Source organism: Lynx rufus, unplaced genomic scaffold (assembly GCF_022079265.1).
Source record: "Lynx rufus isolate CCGP_SWC_20201006 ecotype Redwood Valley unplaced genomic scaffold, mLynRuf1.p SCAF_9, whole genome shotgun sequence".
Taxonomy (NCBI): Eukaryota; Metazoa; Chordata; class Mammalia; order Carnivora; family Felidae; genus Lynx; species Lynx rufus.
Window position 1 is genome coordinate 15,856,098 of NW_025814897.1, and position 13,232 is coordinate 15,869,329.

Below are 13,232 nucleotides of genomic sequence, written 5' to 3' on the forward strand. Positions count from 1 at the left end.
GGAAGCGAGGGGAGGAGGAGGAGCGGAGAAATGTGCAAACCTAACGGAAGAGAGGGAGGAAGGGACGCTGAGGACAGTGAAGTCCCTGCTATCGGCACCAAGCAAGGCAGCGCCTTCCCCAGATAAGGGGACTTCTGACCCTCGTTCTTGGAAGACTCGGCAGAGCCAGGAACCAAGCAGACAGGGGTTTGCCTTCAAACCGATGAAGGGCGGAGGAGATGCCGGGGTGACCTCTGCACGGCAACTGCACGCTAACTATATGCAACCAAACTTCGTGCCAGGGAGTAGAGAACCGAAAGGACCCAGTGCCAGCTAATGTCACTTCCCGAAATAGGTTTCTGCAACTGGATAGGGGAGGTGGGGTGAAAATAATAGTCCACCGAGTCCAAAACCCTGGCCCCAAGAGCTGGATCGGTTACTTACTTGCTCTGAGGCTATAGCAGCCACTTAATCTACATGGGGCTTGGTTTTCTCTTCTGGAAAATGGGGACAGTTTCTCAGAGTTGTTTTGAAGATTAAAAGGGACAGCACTGGGGTACCTGGGTGACTCAGTTGGTTACGTATCCGACTTTTCATTTCAGCTCAGGTCACGATCTCCAGGTATGTGGGACTGAGCCCTGCGTTGGGCTCTGCACTGACAGCACAGAGCCTGCTTGGGGTGCTCTCTCTCAAAATAAGTATTTTTTAGGGGCGCCTGGGTGGCTCAGTCGGTTAAGCCTCCGGCTTCGGCTCGTGTCATGATCTCGCAGTTTGTGAGTTCGAGCCCCGCGTCGGGCTCTGTGCTGACAGCTCAGAGCCTGGAGCCTGCTTCAGATTCTGTGTCTCCTCCTCTCTCTCTCTGCCCCTCCCCTGCTCATGCTCTGTCTCTGTCTCTCTCTCTCTCTCTCTCTTTCTCTCTCAAGAGTAAATAAACTTAAAAAAAATTTTTTTTAATATTTTTTAAAAAAGGGACAGCATTTACAAAAGATACCGTAAGCTCTGTAATAATCCCCAAATGCAGTAGTTAATTGTTCTGCCTCAACCTTTGGGTTTTGGATTAACATCTTTTCGTGACCAGTGACCAACCGAAAAACAGGGAAAGGTGATTCTCTGAGCAATGAGGCAATCAATAGGTGATTTTCTGCCTTCTCACACCCACCTGCTAACTTCTCCTTCCCCACTCCCCACCTTGTCCAGTCCAGCACTCCTGGGCTCTGGGGGCCCAGGCATTCCTGCCCTTCCACTGTAATCCAGACAGCAGGAGCTTCCTTCCCAGATGAACCCCTAAGTCGGACACCGGTTGGGCTGGACCCATGAGTCAGGGCTCTGTAGCAGACTGAATCAACACAGCAGACAGGCCTGCCCCGCCAGCAGCCCCAACAACAGGGGAAAGGCCGGTGCCTTTCCTAGGGTTGGGCTGGGCTTGGACTGTGTCAGTTGTGGTCTGAGGCTGAGTTCAAGTTGGAGATAAACTGAGACACCTCGCACAAGGCAGAAGGCAGCACAGTTGGTCTTGGGTGGCCTCTCAATCTCCTTCCCTCTGTCAACTCCAGGGCTAGGCATCTCCCCCATCTGGCCTGTTATTGGAAATGAGGGAGTTGCCTGGGATGGTCCTCACAACCCCTTTCGGCTCTGTGCCCTCTGATCACGGCATGGACTCACCCAGTGATGGGGGATGGCCAGGCTCCTGAATCTTACCTGGTGCCCTCATCTCTCGGCCCCAGCTCGGGATGGATTCTGGACTGAAAGGCAACACAGCTACCGTGCATCCCCTCCCATCTCCACCCTCCTCAGGAAGGTCATTGGCATGGACATTCCCCAGTTGCCACTCTTAGACCTAAGTGTGCCCACCTCCCTGCCCATGACCCCGGATGCTTGTGACCTTCAGCAGCTCCCCTTCCCAGAAGTTTAGCAACCCAGCATCTCTGATCTCACTGTGTCCGAGATGTGTGCCAGAGAAGCTTCCAGAAAGCCAGACAAAGAGCAGGCCACTTGACAGAAGAACTTGGGCAGCATGAGAGTCAGAGTAGAGCTCAGGAGGATGGGAAGATAGGAGTTTGTCTCCTTAACCCCTCAGCACAGCCAGGCAACTGCTTTTTTATTTTCTCTTTGAACCTCAGGTGCACACCACAGGACAAATCCTAATCCTGGATTCATGCCATTTTCTTTTTCCACTGTCGGTCCCTGCAGGGCCCCCTTGTAACTCTCCAGCTCATTAGATGGCTCTAACAACGTAAGCCTCCATAAATCCACCTCCCCAGACAAAAGCTGCATCTAACCATGAGATTCCCCTGCACACCCCCCCCCACCCCAACACACACATTCCCTCCCCTGCTCAGGTGGGTGGGCAAGTCTGATGTTTAATAATTCAGCAAATACTGATTATGCATCTTTGCGAGGCCAGGAAATGTGCTAGGAGCCCCCTTGAAAGTAAGCACCATCCCCAACCCCATGTTGATCATTTCCTTGCTCCCTCATGAAAAAGATTCTGTGTTACGTGTCATCTTTTGGGATTTGCTTTTTCCTCTAACGTTAAATTACTAATGCCGTCCGTACTATTCTGTAGCCCCATGGTTCATCTTGACGGCAGTATAATATTCCATTGTATGCATATGCCACCGTCAGCTTCTTCAAGGCTGGCCTGGGACTGAGCCCTGAAACCAGGATACTTTCCTTAAGTCTTTCGCCCAACAAATATTGATTAAACGCCCACTCTATGCCGGGCATCGTAGGAGACACCTGGGATGCCATAATTACCGATTAGTCACAGTCTGTAATTCAAGCTTGTGGTTTTGATTTAGTTTATTTTCTGTTTTCAAAAAGGTGTGGGATGTTTTCTGTGCAACCACACTGTTCCGTGGGCCGCAGTCGAACACGTATCAGCTAAAGGGGCACTGAGGTCACTTCCACTCACAGACGAGGAACCAAGAGAGCGCAGACTGTAAGCCTCTTTTGTTCCCTCTGTGTCTCAGCCTCCAGCACAGTTCAGGGCCCGTCAAAGGCATACAGTCAATATTTGCTGAATTAATAATAAACAAAAGAGACTCGCCCTACCTACCTCAACTAACGCAGGCATGTAAGCACAGGAAGACTGAGTGAAAAAGAATGAGCGGACAGGGAAGGGCCACTAAATGGGTGTTCTTGACCCCTCTAACCTGCCCCCCCCCCTGCAGCCCTTGTATCTCAGCAAATACCTTCCTACCTGCTCACTCAAGACCGAAGAGCGTCCAACCCACTGGCCACGGCTGCCGCTTTTCTCTTCCAAACACACGGTGACTTTCCCCACCACCACCCTCGTTCTCCTTCCTCTTGTCCTTGCTGATCTTCTGTCCCTCCCGTGTCAACCTTGCTCCTCCCTGTCATTCAGATCTCAGCCCGGAGAGTCAGTTCCTAACCACCCTGGCCCCTTCCCTAGGCCTCCGGCCCTAAGCACCCACCAGGCGTGCTCTCCCATGGCCCACTTCACTCTGCATGGCACCTGCCACTCGGGCTTCATCTGTTCACACCTGCCCTCCCCCTGCCTCCCAACACCCTCTACTCCCCCATTCCCCAGAGGTGAGGGCAGGACAGGCCCGGCCCGGCCTGTCTGGGCACCTCTCCCATCCTATTGTACTTATTTATTTGTCTTTGAATCCGCAGCCCCTAGAGCAGGGCCTGGTCAAATATTTAATTGAACACTTAACTACCCATACTGGTTATCAGACAGCTGGTATCGTTTGCACCCCTGAACTTGAACTGAGTCAGACAAAAGAATCTGGTGAAGCGTTACACGCCAAGATGTAGATTAAGTACCGTTGATGATATTATTACCCAACTCTGCGGCCACAGCAATGCAGTGGTGCAGGATTTGTGCTCATCTGTATCCTGGAAATAGTCCCCACCCAGGCCCTGGAGACAGTGGAGGGGAGGTGGCTGGGAGTCATCCACCGGACAGAGCCCAGAGTCCAGTTCCCTCGAACAACCATTGATCCGGTCTTTTGCTGGGGACGAGCCCGGTGCAAAATTCTGAGGGCACAAAGGCAATAAGCGGGTGCCCAGTGGGAAAGTGCTGCAGCACATGCCAGGGGGCCCAGGAGGGAGGGGAGCTCCCACGCGTGAGCCAGCCCCTTTCCGCTCCACGTCTCACTTTCAGCCTCATGGTAGCATTTCCGAGTAGGTGTCATTTCCCCCACTTTGAGGAGGGTGAACGTGAAGCTCGGAGAGGTTAACCATCTTACACCCAAGGCTCACACGTAATAAGACGCAGGACCTATATTCCAACTCAGCCCCTGCGAACTCCACAGCCTGCTGTCTCTGCTACGTCCCCCAGCAGCCCAAGGCCCCACGTCACCGAAGGGCCAAGCCAGGCACGTCCCTCCAGCAGGTTAGAGAGTCCGGGAGATAAGGAAGGGGCTCCCTCTCCCAAAGACCATGTCTGCCACGCTCAGCCATGGCAAACACCCAGGGACACGCACACACCCCCACCAGACCTAATCTGGGACCCCCACACAGGGGTTAGAAGCAGCCCGGTCACTCCCAAACGGGATGAGAAAAACTCCCAGGCGGAAGTGTTCGGGGTCCTGCAACTCTTCCACCGGCCAGTGGAACCGTCATGACCTCAGCACAATGGGCAGACCGGTCCCAGGATGGAGACCCAGACCTCAGGCAGGCCCGCCGCTCCCCCAGCCCAAGGACTCCAGATCCTATACCAGCTGGAGACGGAGCAGAGAGGAGAGATTTCTGGGAGGAACAAGAGTGAGGCATGAGCCTTGGCAGTCCCCCCGCACGCACTGCTTCCCCTAAACCTTCGCTTTGCAGGAAAGGGGGTGTATGGACTTCGTATGTGAGCCCTGCGTGCGCGGCTCCTGTGTGTGACCCTGTGTGGCTGTGTGTGTGCCGAGTGCACACGTGAAGTGGTGTAAGTGGAAGAACAGAGGCTTGTGTGTATTTGGGGATGTGCGTCAACGGTGACCTAAGGCAACACTTGCAGAAATGCCGTAGTGCTCTGGTATGGCTTTTTGTGTGCTTGTAAATAACTGATGTCATGATATCATGACACGCATTCAGTCAAGTACTCAGATCTAAAGTATCCCCCCCTCCATGAATGTTCAACATATGTACCCCCGTGTAACCAACACTTCAATCAAGATCTATGTGTTTTCTGATATTCCGGAAGGTTCCATCGTGCTGCTTCCAATAACTGCCCCACCCCCCAGTGGTAATCCCTATTCTGACTTGTATCACCATAGATTAACTTTACCTTGTGAAATTCATATATATGAAATAGTGAATATATTCTCTTGTGTCGCATTTCTTTCCTTCATCATTATGTCTATGAGATTCATTACACTTAGCACTAGGTTATGCTTGTCTATTGTTGAAACACATTCCATGATATGAAGATACCACAATTTATGTATCTATTCCACCAATGACTGACGGTGGGTTTTGCCAGTTTTTAGCCATTATGAGTGCAGTCACTACACCCATTCACATACAGATATTTTGCTAGACACACACCCACTCATTTCTCTTGGCTAATTCCTGGGTCACAGAACCATAGAACAGTCATACAGCATTAGCAGATTCAGCCAAACCATTTCCCAAAGTATCCGTGCTAATTGATACTCCCAACGACAAAGTATAAGAGCTCCAACTGTTCCACATCTTCGTCAACACTTAGCACTGTCAGTCTTTTTAATGTTAGCCATTCTGGTGTCCGTGGAGAGCTACCTCACTGCGGTGTGAATTTGCATTTGCCTGGGCGAGTAAGGATACTGAGCGCCTTTTGGCACCGACTGGCCACTGAAGTATCCCCTTTTGTGACGTGTCCAAGTATTTATAGAACTACAACATCGACTGAAGTAGACAAATGGTTGACCAAAACAGCAGAGCAGAGAATCGTCCTCAGAGACTCAGCAATACCACAACCCAACGGCCAGTCATTTCTACAGTTGCCGACTAGTTGCTACAATTAGTAAGCGAGTTGTACCAGGTAATATAGATGCCTAACTGAGTTTTATTTTTTGAACCAATTAGGTATCACAGAGCCCACAGAGCCCTCCCCACTTAGATTCAGCAGGAAAAAGGGGATGGAGATAAGAACCAAGAGCCTCCCCTGGGCTCTTAGCCCCAGCTTGACAGGTTCCCTCACTCAACTCACTGAATGTTTTTCCTTCAATTACAGGATCCTGGCAGCGATCAACCCCTGAACAGCTTCGGTAAGCTCAGGTCCGGCTTTCCCTTGATCACCTCAGCCTCCAAGTTTCAATCAGTTACCAGATAGGTACTAAACCCCTCTTGCATGGCCCTCACTGCCACCGCTGACGGCTAAAGGCATGGAAGATATCCATCCACCCACCCATTCATCATTCAACAAAAAAGTATGAAGCAACTCTAAGGTCCAGGATAATTCTAGAAGTAGGAAGCAAATAGGAGAAATAGGACCGACAAACCTAAACCCCCAAAAGCAGTTCTTCTCCAACTCATTCGTTCAGTTTCTGCTTTTCTTATTCATTCAACGGCACTGTGGGTGCCTGCCATGTGCCAGGCTCTGGGCTAGGTGCTAGACTAAAGCAGGAGATAAGACAGCCAAGTCCCTGCCCTCGTGAAGTTTACAGTCTGACCATGCTGCCACGGAACAAGCTGGACAAAGCTATTTTCCCTGCTAGACTAGAAAAGTATAGTGTTTGCCTGAATAATTTAAGAGATGAAGTGTTCCCAAATTTAGGGGGCTTTTTCCCCTCCCATTCCATTTTCTTAAACCATTGAGAGCTACTCCTGATAGCCCGCTGTATCAGCGAAACAAGGGAGCAAAGAACAAATTAATACGGCAGATCAACAAGGAATTAACTGATCCCACTTCCTTCAACAATTTCGGGGTCCCAAGTTAATAATGATCGGAAACCACACAATCTCCCACAAGTAAGATGGTACCTACTTTGGAACCGGATATAGCAAAACACCACAGTGTCCCCAGAGAACACCAGACATCCAAGCGCTCCGCCAGCTGAGAAAGCCCGAGAACTGCCAAACCAGAAAACAAGTTAAATTTGCCACCAACGTCCGTGTGAAGGGAGCTCGAGAGCGAGAGATTAGTGCCAAGTGATCAGAGACCATAGCGTCGTGGGTCGGGCGAGCTTTGACGAAGTCCCCACGGGAGTAAAGGATCAGAAGGAAATGATGGGGGTTTCAGGGGCGGAGGAAAGAACAGGTGCAAAGGTTCAGAGGGAAGAATGACCAGGGCATGAGTCGCCTGCGTGGCGCCGGGGGCTGGCGAGGATGGGCAGTGCGGAGTCCACGTGATGAAGAGAGGGAGGCCAAATCACACTGGCTTTCAAAGTCCGGCAAAGAGTGTGGTCTAGAGACAGAAGCCATGGAGGGTTCTCAAGCAGGGAAATGACAGGGCAACGATATTTGGGGGGGCTCTATCTGGCAGCAGTGTGCAGGGCAGGCTGGAGGAAGGAACAGTGGCAGGCGGGGAGGCTCTTCATAGCTCACGGTGGCTTTGTTAGCCTTAAGTATGAAACGCAAACCAGGAAAACTCTACCCGTCCTGGTGATGCTCTCCGAGAACCTCAGGGACGCAGAGACAGAAGGACCTGGACACGGGAACTCATCGAAGGGCTCCCCATAGATGATTCACCTCTGAGAAAACAAGCCCACCTCGTGTCCCCAGTGGTAGGTGCTCAGTAAAGAAATCATGCATGAATGGATGAGCAAAATGTCACCATATCCACAGCCACAGGAAAGAGGACAGTTCTGCACACTGACCACTGGGACTCTAAAACAATATCTGCTAAGATTGATAGCCTCCTCCACTTGGGGCGCCCGGGTGGCTCAGTCAGTTGAGCAACTGACTTTGGCTCAGGTCATGATCTCACAGTCAGTGAGTTCGAGCCCCGCGTCGGGCTCTGTGCTGACAGCTCGGAACCTGGAGCCGGCTTCGGATCCTGTGTCTCCCTCTCTTTCTGCCCCTTCCCCACTCATCTGTCTCTCTCAAATAAATAAACATTAAAAAAAAGAGAGAGAGAGGGGCGCCTGGGTGGCGCAGTCGGTTAAGCGTCCGACTGCAGTCAGGTCACGATCTTGCGGTCCGGGAGTTCGAGCCCCGCGTCGGGCTCTGGGCTGATGGCTCGGAGCCTGGAGCCTGTTTCCGATTCTGTGTCTCCCTCTCTCTCTGCCCCTCCCCCGTTCATGCTCTGTCTCTCTCTGTCCCAAAAATAAATAAACATTGAAAAAAAAATTTAAAAAAAAAAAAAGAGAGATTGATAGCCTCCTTCATGCGAGCTCCTGGGGATAACAGGCAATACCAGCCCACACCCCCCAGGGCCTGAGCTCTGCGTCTAAGGTTTAAACTCTCCCTTTGGAGGAAACACAAAGTTTTCTGTGCTTTCCCTTTCAGCAGATTCAATGATGTCAGCACTTACTGGGCTCCCAGTCTCTGGCTGGGCGCCATTCTCTGCTTATGAAAAGCTGAGGAAAGAGAGCAAGACAGACCTAGAACTAGCCATCGTTCAAGCCAGAAAACAAGACCCGTAAGAAAGACGGAAAGGATATACTTACAAGATCAAGCCAAGAACAATTCATGTATTCTCTCAGCAAATACCTGTTGAGGCACCAGGGACTCAGCAGTGAACAAAAAAGACAAAGACCCCTCTCTTCGTGGAGCCTTCGCTTCAGAGTGTGTTAGAGTTGTAGAGTTATAGAGTGTGTTAGAGCTGATAGGTGTTTAAAAAAAATAGGGGAGGAGGACAGGCAGTTGGAGAATTACCTTTGAAAACGGGAGGTCAAGAAGGTCTCACGTGGAAGGTGACACTTGAAGGATAACTGGAAGAAGATGAGAGAACAAGCCATGGGGAGGTGAGGGGCAGAGAGCTGACCTATTGTTTTCCAGGGATTCTCAGGGTTGCCACACTTCCTGTCCTAGCTCGCCCCGGAGGAGAAGTCCCGAGGCACCTCCTCCAGCTTATTGCCTGCAAGATGAGGGGGTGTCAGAGAACCAATCGCTCTGGGAAACTTCCTGAGAATTTAACTTTTTCAAATCTTTGCCCCCGCACCACCTCCTTGGATAACGATATGAAATGGACAGTCATTGTGACTTCCGTTTTAGGCATCTCCAGGCTCCTACCTGTAACTCCTAACTCCAACTCTTGTTCATCTTTCTAAGCGTTAATGGGATCGTGTTTCTCTGCTGCTCAAAAGCTTCCCCTAGCTCCACACTGCCTTCAGCATAAAATCCAAACTCCTGGCGTGGTATTCAAGACGCTCTACAAAGTGACGAGGCCAGTCCTGCCTCCACAACATGCGTTTGCCCCCGTCACATCCCAGGCACATGGGGAGCTCACGGAGGCCCACCCCCGGGCCTTTGCCCAGCTGGCCTAGCCCCCCACCCACCCATCTCCACCTACAGAGACCCATTTAAGAGCTCTGATGATAGCTGGGGTTAGCGGCAACTACGTCCTTGTTTGCTTCTTCCCCCAAACCTCCATCGCCTTAAAGACAAGGACCGTTCTAGGGACTCACTGGTTTGTTGAGTTGGAGATGGAGGCCACGAGGACACATTCATTCACAAGTATTCATTAAGAGCTTCAGGTCCCTGCCCTCCGCAAGCTTCTAGTTTCATCAAAAGAGAAGTCAGAAAAGAGGATCGAGGATAGGAAAGTGAGTACTTGCCTCTCCTGGGGCAGGCACGGGGCAGACGGGACAGGGTGAAACACCCCAGAAGAGACTAAGTCAAGACAAGGGAAGGGCATCGTGGTCTGGAGGCTCATTTGAAGGGCGCAGGTGAAAGATGGCTAAGCCTGGGTAAGTGAAGGAGGGGGAGTGACCCTGTGCCACTGAAGCTAAGCCCAGTCTGCAGGAAGAAACCCCCAGTGCGAAGCAAAACCGTCCCCAAAGCATCCTGGGGCTCAGCACCAGGGCCACAGGGCAGGGAGGTTGTGGGCCTTGGCAGGGGCAGTCTTCAAGTGCTGACCGTAGGCTCTTTCCGTCTCACAGATGTCACCCCTCTGCACAAACCCCGCACTCCCCTGGAGACCTTCAAAAAGGTGGGAGTCCCCATCATCGCAGCACTGCTGAGCCTGGCGACCATCATCATCACGGCTGTCCTCAGTAAGTGGCCGCCCCCACCCGCCTCTCTGAGCACAGTCCCACCCTCCACCCTTCCAGCCAGCAGTCACAGACAGGGGATCTGCATAAAGCTTGTGTGCTTTGCATCCACCCCTGCGCTGAAGGGAGTGAGAGAGGGAGGTGAGCTCAGCCCCCACCTACCCCCAGATGATCTCTGCCATGGGGAAAACACAGCAGCACATGTTACAAACCCACGCAGGCCGCTGGCCGGGCCGGCGGGGGAGGGGGCGGTCTGCAGAGCCCTGAGCAGCCCTACTGGCTAGAGCAGCAGAGAGCCCCCTGGCTTGTGAGATAGAGACACTGAGAAAAGACCCTGGGGAAGCCACCCCCCCCCACCGCGCCCCCCGGGGCAGACAGCACACCATCCCTGCCTTTAGCGCTGTCTTCCTCTCGGCCAGTGCCTAGACCCCGTGTGATCTCCCCCAGGCACTCTGTGACAGAGTGACCCGAATGACCTGTGATGCCAGCAGTCCCTCCTCGCAGCTCCCACTCCTGTGACTGTCTTTGCCTTCACTTCCCCATACTCACACTCAGGGTGGGGAGCAGGGCACGGGGGGCCTTGGCAATGGGTTTTCAGCAGCAGCAGCAGACTTGCTGTGGTCCTAGGTCTGTTCTATGGAGACTAGTAAGAAGGAAAGCTTGCTTTCTCTGCACACATGTCTTGCCACACTGGAGAGGGACAAAGGAGCCAAATTCCTCCAGGGGACGCCAGGCAGGCAGTGGGGCCAGAGTAAGAACGGGGGTCTCCCCATCCCACAAGGCCCTGTGGGGCGTCCATGCCCTGGGCCCCCAGGTTCTGCAACCAGAGGAGGTAACCTGAGCCTCCGTCCCAGGCTAGGCTCCCTCAACGTCTTGGTTTCCGGGGTCTCGACTGCGGCATGGTGTCCTGGCTTTATCCCAGGAGCTGGAGTGATCCTGCCTTACCCTGGCTCCGGACCATGAACCCAAGCCTGAAGGTCTGAAGGTCTAGGAAATACTCGGCCTGCTCCTCCCTTGCTCACTCGCACCAGAGCCATCAAGGCCGGTGGATCTCATCGCGAAACCCCTCAGGAAAGGTGTGGAGAGGCAGAGAGAGAGCGAGCTTTGGAGTTAGACCCTGGCTGGGATCCCGGCTCTCACCTAAGTGCTGTGTGGCCTTGGGAAATCAACCCTAACTCTCCACACCTCGGCGTCCTCACTTACGTTGTTAAGTTTATCGTCAAGTTAGCTAACATACAGTGTATACAGTGAGCTGTTGGTTTGGGGGAGGGGGGTAGATTCCCGTGATTCATCGCTTACATACAACACCCAGTGCTCATCCCAACAAGTGCCCTCCTCAATGCGCATCACCCATTACCCCCCCTCCGCCCTCAGTTTGTTCTCTGCATTCAGGAGTCTCTTATGGGTTGCCTCCCTCCCTCTATTTTTCCCCCTTCCCTTCCCCCATGATCTTCTGTTAAGTTTCTCAAGTTCCACATGAGTGAAATCAGATGATATCTGTCTTTCTCTGACTCTTTCCACTTAGCATAATACCCTCCAGTTCCATCCACGTGGTTGCAAATGGCAGGATTTCATTCTTTCTCATCGCCGAGTAGTATTCCATTGTATATATAAACCTCATCTTCTTTATCTATTCATCAGCTGATGGATCAGTGTCGTCCCTTACAACGTGAGTTCCTCACGGCACCTGCCTCCGAACTTGTCAGGATTACATGAGGCAGTGCAGGGAAAGCTCTCAGCAGTGACAAGCAAGGCCATGGTCAGACCGATGACCGCCACTTGTGGGGCCAAGCCAGGAGTGATGGTGGACTGCAGGGGGGAGCTTCGGGCCAGAGGAGGGTTCAGCTAGGCGACAGGCTCTCTTCCTACCAGGAGACCTAGAAATGTGTTGAGGTATCTGTTCCCTGAAGAGTTACAAACGCGAGACTCATTCCCATCAGCCCGAGACAGCAAAGGAGCCGCCAAATTCGAAAGCAGCGGGCAGAAGACCCGACAAAACACCAGCCTCTTCCTGGGTCCTTCAGTCCCAGATAAAAACACCCAGTTCTAGAACTGCACTTAACAGTTACAAGACACAACCACCAGCTTGCCAAATGCCATCGACAACCTCAGCTCAGATGAGGCGACGAGGCCCCAGGAGGGGAATTGATGGGTCTAAGGTCACACAGGAGGGGGCAGGCCCAGTGCTGTCTTTTCGTTACCAGCACCGGAGGGCAGGAGGCCAGTGGGCGCTGTTTCTAAATTTCTCCCACACATTCTCTCGCTGAACTCCTCACCCATCTCGCAGGTACAGGACGGATGTTACTTGACATCCAAGGAAACTGAGGCTCAGGACCAAGTACATGGACTAGCAAGTGGAATAATTGGGTCTGGAACCCTCATCGGCCTTAGAGCCCAGCATATTTTTAGGGGACACACAGCCTCTCCCACCCCCCGGGCTGCCTGCTTGACTGTCAGCCCTCACAGCCCCCTCCCTGCCCCTGCCTTCCAGTCAAGGTGATTCTGGACAAATACTACTTCCTGTGCGGGCAGCCTCTCCACTTCATCCCGAGGAAGCAGGTGTGTGACGGCCAGCAGGACTGTGCCTCAGGGGAGGATGAGCAGCTCTGTGTCAAGAACTTCCCCGATGGGTCCCCGGTGACAGGTGAGTCCAGGGGCGCGGGCACAGCAGGAAAGCAGCTCAGGTCCCCTTGGTCCACAGCATAGCATCTGCCAACTGGTCAGTTCCCATCCTTATTGTAAGGTTCTCAAGAACAGGACCAGGTCTCGCCAACTAGATCCTAGTACTTACCACGCAGCAAAGACTCAGTGACTATCTGATAACAAGTGGGGGACCAGAGGGGACAGGAAATGGCAACACAGTCTGTCCCATTCTGCTGCACCGGGGTGGAACTGAGGCAGGGGGCTGGATTGGATGACCCTGGGGAGTTTCCTCCTCTCTACAGGAGACCAGAAAGGGGACTAGGAAAGTAAGGTCAATAGCCATAGCCATTGACTAGCTATTGATTCCTCTATCCGTTAGGTAAGTGCTCACTGTAACATGCTACGCAACAAGACTGAGCAACAAGGATGCTATGCAGCTAGGACTGAGGTCCTTCAAAGGAATAGGGGAGGTTTCAAACAAAAACTCCTATTCTTTCTTGGATGGGGCCAGCCCGGCATCAT

General features: G+C 52.5%; 1 protein-coding gene across 1 annotated transcript in view; it reads left to right on the plus strand.

The window, feature by feature from the left end:
* TMPRSS4 (transmembrane serine protease 4) overlaps window positions 1–13,232 on the plus strand; it is a 46,841-nt gene that overhangs the window by 17,617 nt on the left and 15,992 nt on the right. Inside the window, exons 4-6 of the mRNA XM_047071936.1 lie at window positions 6,146–6,179; window positions 9,957–10,070; window positions 12,559–12,711. Coding sequence (XP_046927892.1) covers window positions 6,146–6,179; window positions 9,957–10,070; window positions 12,559–12,711 — 301 coding nt within the window. The remainder of the gene's footprint in view (window positions 1–6,145; window positions 6,180–9,956; window positions 10,071–12,558; window positions 12,712–13,232) is intronic.